Source organism: Megalopta genalis, chromosome 4 (genome assembly GCF_051020955.1).
Source record: "Megalopta genalis isolate 19385.01 chromosome 4, iyMegGena1_principal, whole genome shotgun sequence".
Classification (NCBI taxonomy): domain Eukaryota; kingdom Metazoa; phylum Arthropoda; class Insecta; order Hymenoptera; family Halictidae; genus Megalopta; species Megalopta genalis.
This window is the reverse complement of record NC_135016.1, coordinates 8,624,023-8,642,284: the sequence shown is the minus strand read 5'-3', so window position 1 is coordinate 8,642,284 and position 18,262 is coordinate 8,624,023. Positions and strand designations below refer to the sequence as shown.

Sequence of the window (18,262 nt, the reverse complement as noted above, 5' to 3'; positions counted from 1 at the left end):
TTGATTTCTTTTTATTCAGGTACGGACAGGCTGCCGCGACGATCTTTTGATTAAAGTACTGTTTCGCTCGGTGGAGAAAGCAAAGCCGAAAAGAAGTACTTTTGATGATCAGAATGTCGATTAGTTCGATCGAATCAGATATCTCTGAAGGTTGATCTGTCGATAAATTAGGGCTTTCGCTAATAACACCTCCTTGGATTGCGAGAAAAACTTAGACTATGAAATAGATTTACTAGCGACGAAATAAGCAGTGTTCATTGTTAAGATGTCCATTTAATAATAAAAGTAGAGTTCCTTTTGTCCGAATTGAATCTTTGGTGAAGACTAGGGCTAAGATAGGGCTTAGATAGGGCTAAGATAGGGCTTAAATAGGGCTTTCACAGACAAATGAAGCTTTTGGCACCCAAGGCAACCAACCTAAATCCTAACGAAGAATGTAATGTCTGCAGCAATCTCAATGCTAAAGGACGCAGCGCCAGGGACATTCGTCGTCCGAGACAGCAACTCCTTCCCAGGAGCCTTCGGCCTAGCCCTGAAGGTAGCTACCCCGCCTCCAGGAGCGCCCAGTAGCCCAAGAGACCCATCGAGCGAGCTGGTTAGGCACTTTTTGATCGAGCCAACCTCGAGAGGCGTTCGACTAAAGGGATGCGCGAACGAGCCAGTGTTCAGCTCCCTGTCGGCGTTAGTTTACCAGCATAGTTTAATGGCGATGGCTCTGCCTTGCCAGCTGTTGCTCCCGGAACCGGAAGCCGCAGCCAGAGCTCTCGATTCTCCAGGTGCTAACAGCGCTCAGCAGTGGCTCATACAGGGTGCAGGTGAGATAATTTATAGAATCGATCGTTTACATTGCGTCGCGTCTGTGCGTGATTCGGTATGCTTGACTGGATTTGTGGAACTGTTCGTAGCCTGCAACGTTCTTTACCTCTTCACCATGGACACAGAGTCCCTAACTGGGCCTCAGGCCATCAAGAAAGCAGTCACAACCATGTTTGATCAGAAACCACTGCCCACTGCGACCATCGTTCACTTCAAGGTCTCCTCGCAGGGGATCACGCTGACCGATAACGCCAGGAAGCTTTTCTTCCGCAGACATTATCCCACTAACAACATCAGCTATTGCGGATTGGACACTGAAGAACGCACCTGGGAGTTCTCCAGCGAGGACACGGGACGACCTGTTAGCGCTCAGTAAGTTCCCCAGAGGCTAGGTCCATTGTCCATTCAGATGTTCAAGTTCTTTCCGCGTTTCTACATAGACCTCTTCAAGGTTATATTATACTATGGCCCGAATCCTTGCTTCTACAGGGCCACTTTGCTGCAAGAGAGATTCCTGAGATAATTGGAAGTAACTTTCTCCTTAGCGAAATTGTTGGTCGAGGCTTCGTTCACGAGTTATTAACGAAAAACACGGACCAATTGGAGAGCGAGTACAGCTAGCGCGATAGCAAGCTCGGCACGGCATTGGCCGCGGAGGCGGGGCGTCAAGGTTAGGCGTCGCTCTCTCATTGGTCCGTGTGTTTCGTTAATAACTCGTTAACGAAGCCACGTGGAACATTTTCGCTGAGGAAAGAGTTACTTCAAATCACTTCAGAAATCTTTTCCGCGTGTAACAGCAGTTCTGGGACACCAATAGTATTCGCTGCGCGACTCCAATTGATCAATTCACCGTTGATATCCTCCAAAAAGAGGAACTGCAATCTTCTTAATCGAATAAGAACCGCTAAAAATGCTAAATATTCTACAATCAACTAAATAAGTTCCTCTCTCTATTTTTCAACGAACCAAAACGTAAAGCCCTAATGTCTCGAACCTCGACGAATCCAGCCCCCTTATCGAGCAATCAATTTTCCAGCCGATGCTTCGGGTTCGTGGCAAGGAAACCCGCCCACAAGTCGGACAACCAGTGCCACGTGTTCGCCGAGCTGGAGCCCGAGCAGCCGGCAATGGCGATCGTGAACTTCGTGAACAAGGTGATGATGGGCAGCTCGATGTCCAAGGCCAACATCGTCTAGACCATCGACGGTCGTCCTGGTCGTCCATCCATCTCTGGCAACGATCATCCCATCGTCAGACCACAGACGGGAATACGAGAAGCAATCGCGGAATCGTTTCATCGGCGCGATTCGAATGGATCCATCGACTCGACGAAGATCCTGGACCCAGCGACAGGATACGGTGTAGCCGGCTTCCGATTGGAAGCCTCCCATGCATTTCGTGGAACGTAGAATCGAGTCAGTAGAGCATGAACGTGTTCCGATACAGTAGCGATTTATCGGTAGGGATCGATCGGCACGGAGGAAACTCGATTCCATCCTTGCGTCACACGCTTCGGAAGGAGAACGTTGTTAAGAGCGGAGATCGTTAAACTGTTGGTAATTATCGTAGAGGATAGTAGAGTAATATAAAATGTATACGCGGGGAAGGGGCGTGACGGTGCGGCGCTTCGCCGCCACTCTATTCATTGTTATGGGATTCCGGTGAATTCTAATGGGGAGTTTACTTTTTAGTACTGTCCTAAAATCCCGTAATGTCGTCCTCTACGCGCCACGTTCGTATTGGACGGTCACAGACGATGCACGTCGGCGTCCGAATGGTAGGAGATCCCCAGCTGCCTACACTTAATTAAGAAAAATTTACTGTCTATACATCATTGACACGTGAGCAGGATCCAAAGGCTTGAACGTGTTCCATCACTTTTTACGTACTTTTCTAATAGCCTTCCTCGCCTCGATTTCCTCGTTTGGTCAAGTGCATTTTTGTTAGTTAGGCTAGACGGTTCTCAGACTCTGAGCGGACAGGATCGACTGCCATTCGACGAGCTCGCGGTTTGCTCCACGAACGGTCCCGGGTCACTTACGACCCACGAGATCACGGTTTTATTAACCGATCCTGGACGCTGTTGTTCAGAGATGTTTGAAAAATAGAAAAATTCGCGTGATTGCGACTGTTACAGTTAGATGTGTGATGTTCATGTAATAATCATGTTCATACTGTGATTACTTACGGTAATTACACTGTCTTAATGTTGAGTTCAATGAAATAGAACTTGGTCGTCTTGAAGAACTTCGAAATATGTAAGAAACGGTGACGTGAAATTGATTTGCAAATTCTTGCGAGATAAAACGTTGCCAGATGAGTGTATTTCCAGTTAGACTGTCTCTAAATGTGCACTCTGAAAATATCTCTACACCCACGCTCTTCTTATCAAACTGTAACACTTGAATTCGAGCTACCAGAACTATACAATTATCAATGCATGTTAAAACATTCTGTCTGTATAAAAATTAATTTAAACATTATCACGAAAGATACGAATTCAGTACAGTTTCCCTGAACTTGACGCGAAGCATAAAACCTGTAAGAAGAATGCTATAAAATCAGTAAAAGTCATCGAGTGTTTTAAATATTTCTGAACGACGGTGTGCAAACGTAGCACGGGTCAAAAAGGACCGGTCACCGGTCGGCGGATCGAGCGAGAGTAAAGTAAGGGAAAGAAAGAAAGAAAGAAAGAAAGAAAGGAAGAAAGGCAGCATCGTCACGCCTCGCCTCGAGCGCGAAAGCTAATTATGCGAACGTACCGACATGCACACGCGAACATACCGATAGTTGGTAGGCCTAGTTGAGTATTTCGACCGTGTTCGCCGCGCGGAAATCAAAACGAGTACGTCTCTCGAACGAACGACATGCTAATCGAATGAAGAAGAAGAATAGCGAGAGGAGAACCATTAAAAAAAAAGAAAAGAAAAGCAAGAAAGAAAAAGCACACGTACTCGCGGCATTCACGTACGCAGCACCGTATGCGAACGATAGTTGAATCCATATGTATGTTACAATATTACCGCGTTATACCTTGGGACTCTCGAGTAATGTTTATCGAAGAAATGTTACGTCGTTGCGGAGCCGACCTCCGGTTAATGTATGGTATCGTGACACGTTGTTGCTAGACTGCGAACCATTTATGCGCGGTACAACGATCGAACTCGTAGAAACCGTGATCAGCAATCAAAGCAAACGATACCCGCCAATCTCCGATCGAAATCGAAATGGAACTGTAGCAACAGTTATGACGCTATAGCGCATAAGGTTCGCAGCCTAGCGGCTATATAAATAACTGTAAATAAAAGCGAGCTGGTAAAGGACGCCTCGGTTTCAATGGGAACGTGTGACGTTCCCATGAGCGGCAGCGGAGTTATGGCAGCGAAGTTAAGGCAGCGTTCAGGGAGAAGGAGAAGAAGGAGGAGGAGGAGGTGGAGGACGAATCGATAATGAATTCGACTCGACAGGTGTCAACGTGACGGAACAAAAAATAAACGATACTCGAAGAGGAGTAGCGAGACGTTCACGGTGCAAGAAGGAGAGATGAAGCGACTTCGTCCCTGCGACCTGTGACCTTAAAGGTTTACTTCTGACACAGTCCGCTAGGTGGTCTATGAAACTTTCGTACTATCCGTGAGAGTTTCCATCGTGTGCGCTACTACAGTAACGCTATCTTAACAGCACCACAGTTATGCAAAAATAAATTAAAACACCGATGTTTCACCAGCGCCTCTAGCGGGAACTCGAGGAAGTAAACTTTCAGCGTCACAGGAATCTTATGGTGATCGCAGTCGGTTCGCCTCTCCTTCTTACGCTGTGCATCAGATAAACGAAACATCACACACCTACACGATCGTTTACATACACACATACAGACGCACGCATACAAACATACAGAGAGAGAGAGAGAGAGAGAGACACATACACACAAAACGTACATGAATGTACACGTCATTTCGTTTGATAACCCCTCCCAGCCACGTAGGTTCTTGCCATTTAATGAATCGTCCTCGGGAGCGACGTCCTTCGCACCCAAGATGGCGGAACCGACGAAGGAGGATCCCTGCGCCGGGGACGACGGTAATCAGTCAATTATTACGAAAGATTGTTACATGTAATTACGACAATACCGCGGCGAGGGGAGGATGTCTCCTTCTCTCGTCGCAGCTGTTTTCTTCTTTCGCGTTCTATCGGGTCCGGGGAGGATCGGTTCGCATCTTCCGCCTGTTTCTCGTTCCCCGAGACTCCTGACGATGATCGCAGGACGTATCGGGGAAGGGTTTACCGGCTGGAACACTGTGCTAGTCAAAATTCGATGTGTATACTCGGAAGCGATGATGAATTCGGTAAGTTTAGTGGACGACGGTTTGCCGGACCGATCTCTCTTCGTGAAACCCGACGACCCCCCCACCCCCCTGTCTCATTTCATCGTATGTATCATTTCGTACACGTGGAAACCTGACTAACCGAGTAACCATTAATTTAACACCAGTCATTATAATAATTCTTAATTATTATTACTTATTTACGCTCTATTGTTACGTACGTTCACGCAATAATTGTATCGTTGCACGCCGGAACGGTGTGTCTCTTATAGTTGTAACCGTAATAAACCATATTCGCAGCGTATGCCCTCTGTGTGTCCTTTGACCCCGACCCGTAGCGAGCGCGTAATCAAAAGTCACCGCGATGATGAATTTACTGGACGTTTTATCGAATGCGAATTCTATGCATTTATGACATTTAGTGGGTGAAAATGCGATCTGCGGCTTTGTTTACGAGTTATTAACGGAAAACACTGACCAATGAGAGGTGACGGCGCGGAGTTCGAGAGCCCGCAGCACGAGGCTTTGACAGATGGTCGGGACGGACTCGAGCCGCGTTCGAAGTGTTGAACAAATCATGAAGCAAGAACTGTCCGGATTCTTTTTTTACTACGTAACAGTAATATTTTTCAGAAAAACGCAATTCACCTTTACTTTAGAACGTCTGAAGAATATTTACTAATTTTTACGGACCCGAAATAGTAAGTAATTTAAGCGCGACGGCCGTTTTAATTTTCTAGTGTCACCTCTCGTTGGTCAGTGTTTTCCGTTAATAACTCGTAAACAAAGCCGCAGATCGCATTTTCGCAAAGGAAAAAGTCACTTCAAATGACCTCAGCTACCCCTCATTTTCGGCTGTTAAAATAATTGTGGAACACCCTGTATATTAATACTGACAACAAAGTATATTAATTAGTTGAAACCCACTGAACCATTTAGTTCAGTGTTACGTTCACTTCCAAGTAAGAAATAACAGAATCACAAGCTCATTAGATGCGGGTCTTGATTTAGATTAAGAAAGTGACTACATCTTTACTGAAAAGTGGTCTCAATCCCATTTATTTTGCTTTCGACCGTATTATGAAATGTTGCTGCATAAAAATTTCGTAAATATAACGTCGGAACTCGCACACTTTCCTGGAAATCAGCGAATACACGCGGCATCCTGTAACACGTGGCAGCATCCCCGGCGACGAAAACGAGAGTGACTAGAAAATTGCATGATTCTTTTGGCAGCTCGTCGCCATCTCGGTTTTCTGTTCCACGTGAATGAAGAAGAGTGGAACTTGGGCATCGTGTTACGCGGTAAGTGGCAGTGTTACTTCTATTACCGTTAACGGAATAAGAATGAAAGGAGCATGAGGCGCCGTGGTGATAAGTGGCTGAAACTTTTCCGCTCCGTGCGTTCCCTTGCGTGACTCGCGAACCTTCCAGAGATGATCCATTATTCATCGTTCTAGCTTCCCAGAAAACAAGAGTTAATTTATTTGGAATCTTTCTAAAAAGTGAGACACACTGTCGTTTCTTATCTGAGACACTTTCTGATACAATGAAAGCGATTGTTGAACTGAATTTTCAGAACTGGGAACAATATTGAGAATACTAATGATGCAATTTAGAGGACTCGGAAAATTTTTTAATTAACAAGGTTCACTGTATTTTATATTAATAGAGCAGCCCGAGCGTGAATTTGAAATCTCAATTATAGTCTATGATGTTAGAATAAAATTGAGATAAGGTAATAAAGTAGATCATTATACTGAAAAGTGACACTAATTTTTCACTAGTTTTGAAAATTCATTTTTATTGTAATGTACTCGAAGGTATTGAAATTGACGTGGAATGCAAAAGAGTTAAACTAATATTTCATGTGATAAAGTCATTAATTAAATGATTTCGATCTCGTGGAATATTTCGGGTATGATTTTCGTCGCATGACGAGTTAAATGATGAACGTGCCTTTCGTCTCAATCATTTCAATAACTTCTAAATAATAAAGCTGTATAATAAATCCCGAAAATTTGGAAAATGGAATGGGAATATAATATAAAATAATTATAAAATATTTATTTCTTTGATTTCCCGAATATTCTCAGGAGTTTCGAAACAATCAAGCACAGTAAATTCTCCCTAATTGACGCTCGGATTGTACAAAAAAATGGACAATTTGAGAAGAGGAGATACGATTATTCGATTTTATAATTACCGATTGCCAACAACTATAAAAACGAGCCGCGAGGACCGGCTCTCCTCTTCCCAAATTGTCCATTTTTGTGTACAATCCACGCGTCAATTATGGAGAACTTAGTGTACCCTAAAATCTTCGCGAACCTAACTCGGTCCCAATAAAAATTCCCGACCAGTCCCAACCCAACATTTTCGAGTTCTCTCACACATCTGCCAATAAACTGTACCCAATATATCACAACCATAAAAGATCCTATCAAAATAAGTAAACACCGAGTAACTGGGATAACAAACGAACTGACCCAAAAGTGGTTTCATTTCGAGGAGGAAAGTAGGATAGTGTTCTATCGGTCCGACGTCTTTCGACTCTGTTAGGCTACCGGTTAAGCTTAGAGATCGGTGAAGAACCCGAGTACTGAATACCATACAGAAATCCCGTAAGCCGGGCCCGTGGGGCAGACCAGTGAAACTGTCGTTTTTCGCATACGTTTACGACCAACGAGTCCCGAGACTGGTTCCGGCTGCGGACCACGGGAACAGTCAACAAGGTGACTTCGAGACGATCGCATATCCTGGCCTGATCCAGGCCGATCATGGCTGTCGGCGTCCAGTCGATCTTGTGCCTCGCGTTCGGTTTGTCGATCGTTCTTTCGTCGAAATTAATCGATGCTCGACCGCAGCGCGGTGACTTCGAATATCTCGTAGCAGGACTTAATTCCTCGGTTCAGAGTGAGCAGGATTGGCCGTTGGAGGTGGAGGAGGAAAAGGAGGAGGAGGATCTAATCACAGATAGGTCAGACTTACATCAAATTATTACATCTTTGATTAAATAAAGATTTTATACTAGAATCATCAAAGCAGTTGAACTGATTTTTTATAATTCCTAATGCGATGAAAATATTTCTGGACAGTTGAGCTTAATTTCGTACAGAGTCTGTCGATCATTGAAACACACCTTTGCTTTCTCCTAATAATAATTAGGATATATTATAATAATAAGTAGGCCACACACGGATTTTATGTATTTGTGACAGAAATTCGTAGATCAAATACGAAACTGTAAACACATTATGAGAATTTGAGGATGTTATTGAATTGCTTTTAACTTGTTACAATTATAAAATGAGGAACGTCATTTTCATCTAACTTATGTTTCCCACGATTGACCTAGACAATTTTTATTTTGCACAATAATCCGCAGTCTAATTATAAGACACAACAGCGAAAATTTTCAGAGAGATTCGCTGTTCATTCACGACTCAGAATATTAAGTAACTATGATCTAGAATTCATCGTTTAAATGTAAAATGGTTCTTCGAAGATCCTCAAGCTGACACTGTGAGATTTATAAATAAAAAGTACTATAGTATAAAACATAATTACAATTGAGTTCCGAAGTGTTCGAGGAACTAAGACACTGGTAATTGCAGATGCGAGGAAGAGGACAGTGTTTACAACGAAACGAACAGTTTCTCGGAGGGATCTGGATCATCGTCTGCCAGGAATGCGGGGAGAGGATTTTCTTTCGTCGACATGATCGAGTCGATGCTTGCCGTAGTGACCAACGGCATCGGTTCCATCGTGTCCAGCATCATCGGTTCGGAGAGAGTTCCGAAAGCAAAATCCACGAAAATCAATTATAGAAATTATCATCTAATCAGGCTGTACCCGAATTCGAAAGGTCAGGTGAACGAATTGAGAGAGCTCAGGGACGCTGAGCCGGAAGACATCAGGTTCTGGACGCAGCCATCTTATAACAAGTACGTAAAACGATTCATTGTTCTTCTGGGAACAATTTGCTTCTTGGAGATTGTTAATGTTTCTAGGTCAACGGACGTAGTCGTTGCTCCAGGCCTGGTTGCCGATCTGAAAATATTTCTAAGAGACAGAGGCATCGATTTCAAGGTGTTGATACCGGATCTACAGGTGAGAATAATTTTCTAGTGGTAACGAGATGATCGAGAAGTAGTTTTTAATTAATTTACACGGAATTCGATTTGGCGGTAGAAAACTATAGCACACCAGAATCCGAAGATGTCGAAGGAGCAGAGAGATGACCTCGTCAATATTCAGGGTCACAGCATGACCTGGAAACGGTACCATCGATACGCAGGTAACTAATTCTCCATTACGGTCTGGTAACCTAATTTCGAAGTGCGAACAACTTTAATTAACGCCGTGATTTTTAATCCAAGCGATTCTTGTATTTTATTAATTTGCTAGAAGAAAGTTATCATCATAAAATTCCTAGCAATGTTGTTATAAATCGTGAAACGACAGATTAGATTCTGACATTCCTTTCGTCTCTTTACTGTTTCAAATTTGTCCTAATCGTTTTTAGCATGTATTCACAAAATCGGTTTACTGATAACATAATTCATAATTTTTCTGTCAGTAAAACGGAAATGATTCGGTTCATTCCAATCATTTTTGCCAGAAATGCACAACTTACACTATGTAATAACATGAGTTATAATTTCTCTATCATTCAGAAAGAAATTATTCGATTTCTCCTCTAATCTGTTTCGCCATAAATGCATAAAATTCGCGTATTGATAACATAATTTGTAATTCGACGATAAAAATTCGATTCAAGAGAATCTGACACCAATTTTTCCAGATATCACGAGATACCTGGAATATCTGTCGCTCAGGTATCCAAAAATGGTGGAGATGTCGACGATTGGGCACAGTTACGAGGGCCAGCCGATCAAAATAGTGAAAATCTCAACCGGTCCGGGCAAAGACGGTCATCCGAAGCCAGCGGTGTGGATAGACGCCGGTGAGTCCTAGATCCTCCAAAAAATCTCCGCGAACATTCGAGAGGAATGCATGAAAAATAGAAGTACGTGCTCGAAATTCGCCGATGGTTTCGCGAAATTATTCAGACGGCAACCGAGAGCGCGGCATTTGACATGAAATCCTAATCTTTATTATTCCCGCTGAAATCTCGTTGATTTACGTAGCGTCTTCTCTGCATAATAAAATGAAGAAGCGTCCATCTCGGCGTGCAAGTTCCCGCTGTTGCGGGAATGGAAACTGGTTTCCTTGTTGGAAATTCACTGTATGTCGGTGAACAGATAGCTCCGAAGATTGTTCTGGTACTTGCCGACGACGAAGGACGTTGTTAGAAAATCTTTTTACCGATAATAGGATATCACGATCATTGTTTTCGATTACTCGCTTATCAAGACAAAGGAAAAGTGACTCGTAAAATATTAAGTTTTTCCTTTCTTATACGAAGTTAGTCTATATAGTAAATGAGAGTCATTTCGCGATGCACTTTCTAGACATATTTTCTAGATGCGTATCAATGTTTTTTCATTTTTTTTCCTCTGCGTCACGTATGGCGTGGCATAGTCCTCGTTCCGCAATGCATGAAAGGGATTCGTAAAGTCATCCGTGAAATTCATGCCGGTCGTAAACGTGCAGCGGGGATTTATGCGTGTTGCGATGTCGATCGATGTGTTGATTTCTTTATTACGAAGAGAACTTTGATCCCGTGCAAGTTTAATCAAAGTTGCATCAGAATTTATATCCGTGTGTATCTACACGACGTCAGATTAATTCGACAATCATCTCTCTCTCTCTCTCTCTCTCTCTCTATATATATATATATATAATATTACTATATATATTATATAATATATAATATATAATATATTATTTATATTATATATTATTATTATATTATTATTATATATTATTATTATATATTATATATATTATATATATATATAATATATAATATATAATATATATATATATATATATATCGACTACATTCAAAGACTTCATCGAGGAGAACTCATTCTATTCGTACATTCCACCGTAGAAATACCTGATCCGATGTAGGTCAATTATCTTAAGAGGCTATTGATTTGAAAACATCAATTTCCAACAGCTTCGTTTCGCAGATGTTAACGTGATAAGGGGACAATGGAGCAATTTTTAGGATGCTGAATGATTAGTGATCTAAATCAGTGCACATATTTTTCTAAAATCCCTCTTTTTCATTTTCTCTCTTTCTCTAATCACTGGTTATGACACTTCGAACTCATTCTTTACTGGATCATATTCATATTTTTTCAAGTGAAATACATACTTTCGCAAATGAAACTCATGTTGATGGTAGCGAAATATTATAAATATAATTTCAAATACTCTTTTTCACGAAGTATTGTTTAACAATGTAAGCCACCACAATGTCCAAGAATCATTTTACTTCTTTACCACCTTCGATGATGACCTAATTAAAACATTTCAAAAATCAAATTCTATTGAGGAAGCTCTTCTTTCATGCATTTTATTAATCATACTGTTGCAGCTAATACTCGCACAGATAAAGTTCACTATTCAATCAGCACTTTAAGTTAATTCTCACACAGACACATTAAAATATAAAAATAATGAAACAACGTTGAATGTTATATTTGTTAAAATTGTTTGCGAAAACCAAGCAGAAGCCCTTGATTCGCGAAAAGGTTAATTTGACCTGTAAAAGAGTGCAGAAGGGTGACTATAATTTCCAAAAAGATGAATACAATTCCTAGAGAGATTAATATGGTTTGCAAAAAGATGAATTTGAAGTAAAAATAGGAATTTAGAGTTAAAACCCTCGGCAAGCAAATCTTCATTTTCCCTCTCTGATCATTTTTGCTTTCCCTCGCGATCGTCTTATTCCGCTCTATGAAGCAAAACAGACCTCAATGGCCTGCCGAAACGAGATCAACAAGAGAAGCTTGTAGCTAAGAGAATCCCATCGACTTCTTCGAATAGGATCATTGTCCATTACGAAATGTCAGCTCGAGACGAGTCATCGCCTCGATCTTATACCGTTACGTTTTTTTTTCTCTCGAATTGTCAACACATTCGGCAGGTATGCACGCGAGAGAATGGATCGGCACCGCCGTGGCGACCTACATCGTGAGCCAGTTGGTCGAAAAGAACGTCAGCTACACGAAATTGCTGGATAATTCGGACTGGATGATATTACCTGTCGCGAATCCGGATGGCTACGAGTTCACTCACACCGGGGACAGGTTGTGGAGAAAAACGAGGAGCAATCACGAGGAGGAGCAGGAGGACAGTCGGTACGATGTCCTTATTTCTGAAACATATGACAATGGTCGGACAAAATGTCGAGCGAAAATGATGGTGCGTGGCTTTTTACTGATACTCCCCTTATAGTCTTCTGCAGTTGGTGAATCACTATGCAAAGTGGTTCTGGGGAAAATGCGAGGGCGTCGATCCCAATAGGAACTTTGGCTACCATTGGGGCGAGATGGACGAGGGCGGGGCCAGTTCAGACCCTTGTCACGAGACCTATGCTGGCCCTCGAGCGTTCTCCGAGCCGGAAACACAGGCAATGGCTGATTATATCCTGGCTAACAAAGAAAACATTCGGTAAATTAGTCCAAAGACGAACGTTACGTCCGATTAATTAGTTCAGAGATAAGTGTTGTATTGGTTTACCAGTCCAGAAGACAAATATTATTTTAAGTAGATTAATCTAGAAGAAAACTATTATATTAGGTATATAAATTAGCCCAAAAGACATACATTGCATCGGATAGATTTATTCAAAAGATAAGTATTACGTTCTGTAAACTAGACCAAAAGACGAGTATTATATCAGATGGGCTCCGAAAGACAAATATTACGCTCGATAAACTAGCCTAAAAGATAAATATCTCATGAGATAAATTAGTCGAAAGACAAGTATTACATCACAAATATTACACAGAGTTATTACATAAACATCACTATACTCTTCATAAGTACAGATTTGTGATACTATTTTCATACTTAACATTATGCAAACTAAAATTATTATTAATTTATCATTATCCAAAATTTTCGGATGTCATAAATAGACTGCGGGACTTTATGCAAAATTAAATTTGTTTGCATGAATTGCAAGATGTAGGATGCAAGCATCATTTGATTGTTTTCTAAATAATTTTAACGCGTCGAGATTAGTGCACCAGCATTCTCAGTTTCATCGAATCTTTCCACCGATTTAAAAATTATCCAGCCATTTTTGCCAATAAAGACGTAAAAACGTAAATACGAAATTAATTTTCTTCCATCTTGAATGATAAAAAGTTCCATCCGTAAATTCCTCTTGCAGCAACGAAAGCCCGTGACAAGATGCATGGAAGTTGAAATAAAATCCGTCACATTGTTCACAAATAATGGAGACTCGTGGTTTCTCGAGAAAGTGAAAAATTAGGGAAATTTATTGTTTAGTTATTTATTGATATTATAATCTGTTAGAATAGTGAACTTCGACGTTGACAGGTCGAATGATGATTTCAGAATGTACCTGACACTGCACTCCTACTCGCAAATGTGGCTGGTCCCGTGGGGATACACGTACTCGAAGCCATCCGATTACTTGGAGCTGGCGAACGCTGCTAAAAAAGCGATAAACGCGATCTCGAAGGTTCACGGCACCGATTATCAGCTGGGTCCATCGTCGGACCTTCTCTATCCCACCTCAGGTAATATAATATCGACGGTGCCGACCGATGGGAACTGGAAATAGGAGGGGCTCCGAGATTTTTATCCGGTTTGTTTGATAACATTCGACGTGGGATTGAACACCCATCGGTTAATTAAACTGATAATTCGCTTCATGAGTCTCGTAGCGCGCATTCTTATGATCGAGCTCTTCGAAGATAAGATACAAAATCGTATTTTCAAGACTGGAATGCAAATTATAGATAGAACTGATTCGAAAATTATTTTGAATGGAAAAGAGGCGCAACCATTATGGTGAACCATTTTGGCGGACTCTCTGAAGAAGAGACTTTTGTCATTTTAAATAGCAGTAAATTTGACGAAATGTATTATAGTCATTGTCTAGTAAACTAGTCCCTATCATCTAAACAAAAATTCGAATCATATAATACAGTTTTGAAAAAGTTGTAACGTTTTTCAAGTGTCCTTAATTATATGGTCGCCACTGTATAATTACGATAAAATTGATCTGTTCGTAATGACTTGATACTGATTTTGATTACAAATGCATCTTTGCAATCGTCGATAAGTATCGTAATCGAAAGTCAAATGTTCGTCGAGCAGAATTAACATTTCTGACTTCTTGCTGATACGATAAGTGCATTAAGTTGGTAGCTTAGCATCAATTGAACCGCCTGCGATTGTCAACGAAATCACATAATTCGTCTCGTCGGTAACTGGAAAATCCCTTGACAAATACAGGCGATAAGGCAGAAGATATCAAATGAAGTTGATTTGAAAAGTAATTAAACGACGGCGAAGTTGAAGTAAACGTTATCAGCCGTCGATGTAATTAGACGATGGAACATACCTCTGGGGTCAATTAAATGAAACTTAACATGAGTCTTTATCGAATAAACATTATTTCTAAGAATAAGATGCTAATTAGATAATTAATTTGCAGGAGCTTCGGACGACTGGGCGAAAGGCGTTGCCGGAATAAAATATGCGTACACCGTGGAGCTTCGAGATCGTGGTACTTACGGATTTCTGCTTCCAGCATCTCAAATTATGCCGACAGCGCGCGAAATTTGGGCAGGAATACGAACGATCGTCCGGCAGGTCACTACGAGCACGTGAAATCGCGCGAAAATAATCGAGCGCAAATCGTGTGCAAAACAGGAAACTACGTCTTGTACAATTTTTGGCTCGGCTGAAAATAAAATTCGACAAGCATCTGATCCGAGCGACTATACCCGTCTACAATCGGTTCGGCTCGATAAGATTCCGATCGATCCGGATCGCGGATTGAATTACGTTTCGCTTAATTGCCCGATTATTTATATCACGTTGAAAGTTCAGTCGCCTAATCTCGGATCATCCCCGAGCCGACAATTTATCGAATTTAATTATTAAAATGATGCATCATTGATATTGTAAATATTGTAAAGTATTAGTAGAATTGTTGATAGCGTGTCCGAGACGATCCTAATTTATTATAGATTGCGCTCCGTACCGTGTAAGCGACTAATTTATTTATTTAAGCAAATTTGTGTAGCATTCATGGCATCGAAAATATCGTCGAATAAAATATTGAGAAAAAAGAGCGTGGGTATTGCAACGATTTCTCATTCTTCCTTAATATTGAGGGTGCGCTAAGCTATCATCGAGGATTAGAATTGAGTCGAACACTACGTTTTTTAAAATCAGTGCGATACAATCGTTCGCACGCAGGCAATACAAGAAATAACAAAAAAAATCGCGATATTGCCATGATAATCACGACCACTTATGGACTCTAATTGAAGAAATATTAACATTTCTTACTCAAAAATAACTTCGAGTGGTCCCATTATCGATTACAATTTATCATTATCAATAGATATCGACGTGCAAATTCGTATATAAATCGTAGTATCCAGATGGGACCACAAGTTCCATAGAACACATCGTACGACAATGTTGACCAAGTGTTTGCTGGCTTTCATCTTCGCCTTCCAGGGTAAGAGCTCGGCAATTCGCTACAATTAACATCAGACATTTCTCGTGCACTTAACGCCTCCATCTCGTAATTTTCGGCAAATTTCTCTTTCTTCAACTCTCTCTTTCTAAGAATTTTCTCCTTCTTTGTTTATCTTGAATCTCCTGTTCTTCAACTAGTTCTTACCGTGAATATTTCTCTGCCTATCTTTTTCTATATTTTTTATAGAACAAATTTTTTATTTATTATTTATTATTTTATTTATTTTTTATTTTCTCTACTTTTTAAATATTTTTCTAATATTTTCTCATTTAATTTTTTTTCCGCTCAATATAATACTTTCTACATTGAATTTTCCAAGTCGGCAACGTTACAAACTAAACTAAATTTCGAGATTCAAGAAATTGGCAGTCTCATAATTCCGTTTGTTGTTCTCAGCCTGCTGGGCTGTCCCAACTGGCCTGAACCCCCGTATCACCGACGGTGTCGACGCCGCACCCGGTGAGTTCCCGTACCAGGTCTCCATCGAATGGGGAATTCCATCACTTAAGCCCTACTCTCATGCTTGCGGTGGTTCCATCCTGAACGAGAACTACGTCCTCACTGCTGGACACTGTATCCTCAAGGTTGGAAAGCTCCGTGTGGTCGCTGGCAAATTCTACTTGAACAAGGCTGAAGACAGCAACCAGGTCGTCAACGTTGCCAAAGCTACCGTACACAGCGGATACAAAGGGTAAATCCACTATGCAACGCATTCTTCTTCGTGGAAACATCCTACGTTCATCGACGTGACAGTTCCTAGCTGAAAATTTGACAATACCGTTCCTAAACGCAGTAGCAATTTCAGTAGATAGGAAATTCAGTGACATTTGAATAAAAATTAAGACTTTTCCGGTCTTCGCGTGCTAACATGTTTCTTCACGAACTTACAGCGGCGTCGCCCAACACGACATTGCCCTGTTGAAATTGGAGACACCCTTGAAATTGAACAAGTTGGTTGCGCCCATCAAGTTGCCCGCTCAAGGCCAGAAGCAAACCGGACAGGCTGTCCTTTCTGGATGGGGCTCCGTCTCTAAGAGCACGAAACTTCAACTGCCCAATCTCCTCCAGAAAGCTAACGTACCCATCCTTGGAAACGACGAATGCTACAAAGAACTCACCTCCCAGCCTACATCTGGCGAACAACCTGAACTCTTCGAGACCCAGGTCTGCAGCGGAACCGCTGACAAAGAAGTCTCTGCCTGCTCCGTAAGTTCACTTTCGATTTTTTCAATCGATCCAGTTGATGTCCCTTCGACTGGTCCAGCTAGTGCATCTTTTTTCAATTCAATTCGATCGTAGCATCGTCAGTTTGTTCCATTTGATGCACCTTCAATTGAATCATTTAGCGCGCTTTTAATTGATTAATAATTATTATATTATATATAATATAATAATATATATTATTTATTATATATATATATATATATATATATAATATATATATAATATAATATATATATTATATATTATAATATAATATATATATATATACATATATATATTATTATATTATATGATTAATAAATTATTTCCCCTTTTTTTTATTTAATCAGAGATATCAAGTGAAGAATCGTAGCACGGTAATAACCTTTTTCAATGGTTAGAGTAACTAGCAAGCAGCTAAACTTAGCAATCGAGAAGATAGTGGTGCGAGGATGTGTCATTGAGGGTGTCTTCTAACTTATTTATTTTATTTCAAGGGTGACTCTGGTGGCCCACTCGCCCAAGGAAAAGGTGCCGAAGCCGTCCAAGTTGGTATCGTCTCTTGGGGCATGATGCCATGTGGTGTCAGCCACATGCCATCCGTCTACACGCGCGTCGCCTCCTACGTCAGCTGGATTAACGAGCACATGGTCTAAGCAGAACCAGCTCCCATCATCACGCTTGCAATCGAACCCTAAACTTACCAAAATTGTCACATCTCGATAACAATAAATGATTCATCTATTTTAGTCAAAACAAAAGAAAAAGCGAGTTTGGTGATTTAATTCTCCTTCTTTGTAACAGGAAGCCAAATTTGATATTATATATAATATCTTTTCTTGCGATGATCATCTACCGTATCTCATGATCGGCAAAAGTTATTGATAAAATACGTTTAGTACTTCCGTCTTTTGAAACTCTGCGATGTAATGTTTCAACAGAGATAGCGTCTAGACATTTATCTCGAATTAATCAAATGATAAAGCATTTTCCGAGAAACTTTGGGGAAACGAGAGCAGAAATCGAACGCTTAATGAATTATTTACATTCGATCCCTACGAATTCTGTTTTTGTGCATTATTCTTTTAACGTATCGAAGAAATAAGAAGGAATAATCGCTTGTGCCACTAAAATTATCGAAGTATCGTTCCTAGTTCAACTATGAAGGATTGAATTTTCTTGTTCGATGTGTCTACTTTTAACACTAAACCTACCAAGCAGTAATACTAACTGGCATGTACTG

At 40.9% G+C, this 18,262-nt stretch overlaps 3 protein-coding genes and 1 long non-coding RNA gene across 18 annotated transcripts in view; 3 read left to right on the top strand and 1 right to left on the bottom strand.

The window, feature by feature from the left end:
* Positions 1-5,445, top strand: part of by (focal adhesion protein tensin) — a 309,556-nt gene extending 304,111 nt beyond the window's left edge. For all 15 annotated transcript variants that reach the window (XM_076521246.1, XM_076521247.1, XM_076521245.1 and 12 more), the window contains 3 exons: positions 450-815; positions 906-1,188; positions 1,853-5,445. In XM_076521246.1, the coding sequence (XP_076377361.1) occupies positions 450-815; positions 906-1,188; positions 1,853-2,012 (809 nt within the window). In that variant the 3' untranslated portion in view covers positions 2,013-5,445. The remainder of the gene's footprint in view (positions 1-449; positions 816-905; positions 1,189-1,852) is intronic.
* A 2,444-nt stretch (positions 5,446-7,889) lies between these two features.
* On the top strand, positions 7,890-15,400 carry LOC117225045 (carboxypeptidase B). The gene is made up of 9 exons (XM_033478355.2): positions 7,890-8,121; positions 8,759-9,088; positions 9,155-9,254; positions 9,336-9,441; positions 9,949-10,110; positions 12,208-12,421; positions 12,519-12,734; positions 13,650-13,834; positions 14,758-15,400. Exons 1-9 carry the CDS (start codon positions 7,922-7,924, stop codon positions 14,931-14,933), a joined length of 1,689 nt encoding a protein of 562 aa, XP_033334246.2. The 5' UTR covers positions 7,890-7,921; the 3' UTR covers positions 14,934-15,400.
* Positions 11,537-13,848, bottom strand: LOC117225069 (uncharacterized). Its single transcript, XR_004491404.2, has 2 exons — positions 13,657-13,848; positions 11,537-12,715 (listed from the first exon to the last, which is right to left on the bottom strand). It is a non-coding gene; the product is annotated as an uncharacterized LOC117225069 (long non-coding RNA).
* A 293-nt stretch (positions 15,401-15,693) lies between the features above and the next one.
* LOC143259391 (trypsin-1) lies at positions 15,694-17,786 on the top strand. Its single transcript, XM_076521242.1, has 4 exons — positions 15,694-15,795; positions 16,213-16,507; positions 16,707-17,022; positions 17,517-17,786. Exons 1-4 carry the CDS (start codon positions 15,753-15,755, stop codon positions 17,673-17,675), a joined length of 813 nt encoding a protein of 270 aa, XP_076377357.1. The 5' UTR covers positions 15,694-15,752; the 3' UTR covers positions 17,676-17,786.
* The last annotated feature ends 476 nt before the right edge of the window (positions 17,787-18,262 follow it).

Bases quoted from the DNA above. Each gene is read 5' to 3' on its own strand.
- LOC117225045 (XM_033478355.2), top strand. From the start codon at position 7,922: ATGGCTGTCGGCGTCCAGTCGATCTTGTGCCTCGCGTTCGGTTTGTCG. The intron at 10,111-12,207 runs GTGAGTCCTAGA...CACATTCGGCAG, and splicing joins AGCGGTGTGGATAGACGCCG to GTATGCACGCGAGAGAATGG. The intron at 12,735-13,649 runs GTAAATTAGTCC...TGATGATTTCAG, and splicing joins GCTAACAAAGAAAACATTCG to AATGTACCTGACACTGCACT.
- LOC143259391 (XM_076521242.1), top strand. From the start codon at position 15,753: ATGTTGACCAAGTGTTTGCTGGCTTTCATCTTCGCCTTCCAGG. The intron at 16,508-16,706 runs GTAAATCCACTA...ACGAACTTACAG, and splicing joins GTACACAGCGGATACAAAGG to CGGCGTCGCCCAACACGACA. The intron at 17,023-17,516 runs GTAAGTTCACTT...TTTTATTTCAAG, and splicing joins AAGAAGTCTCTGCCTGCTCC to GGTGACTCTGGTGGCCCACT.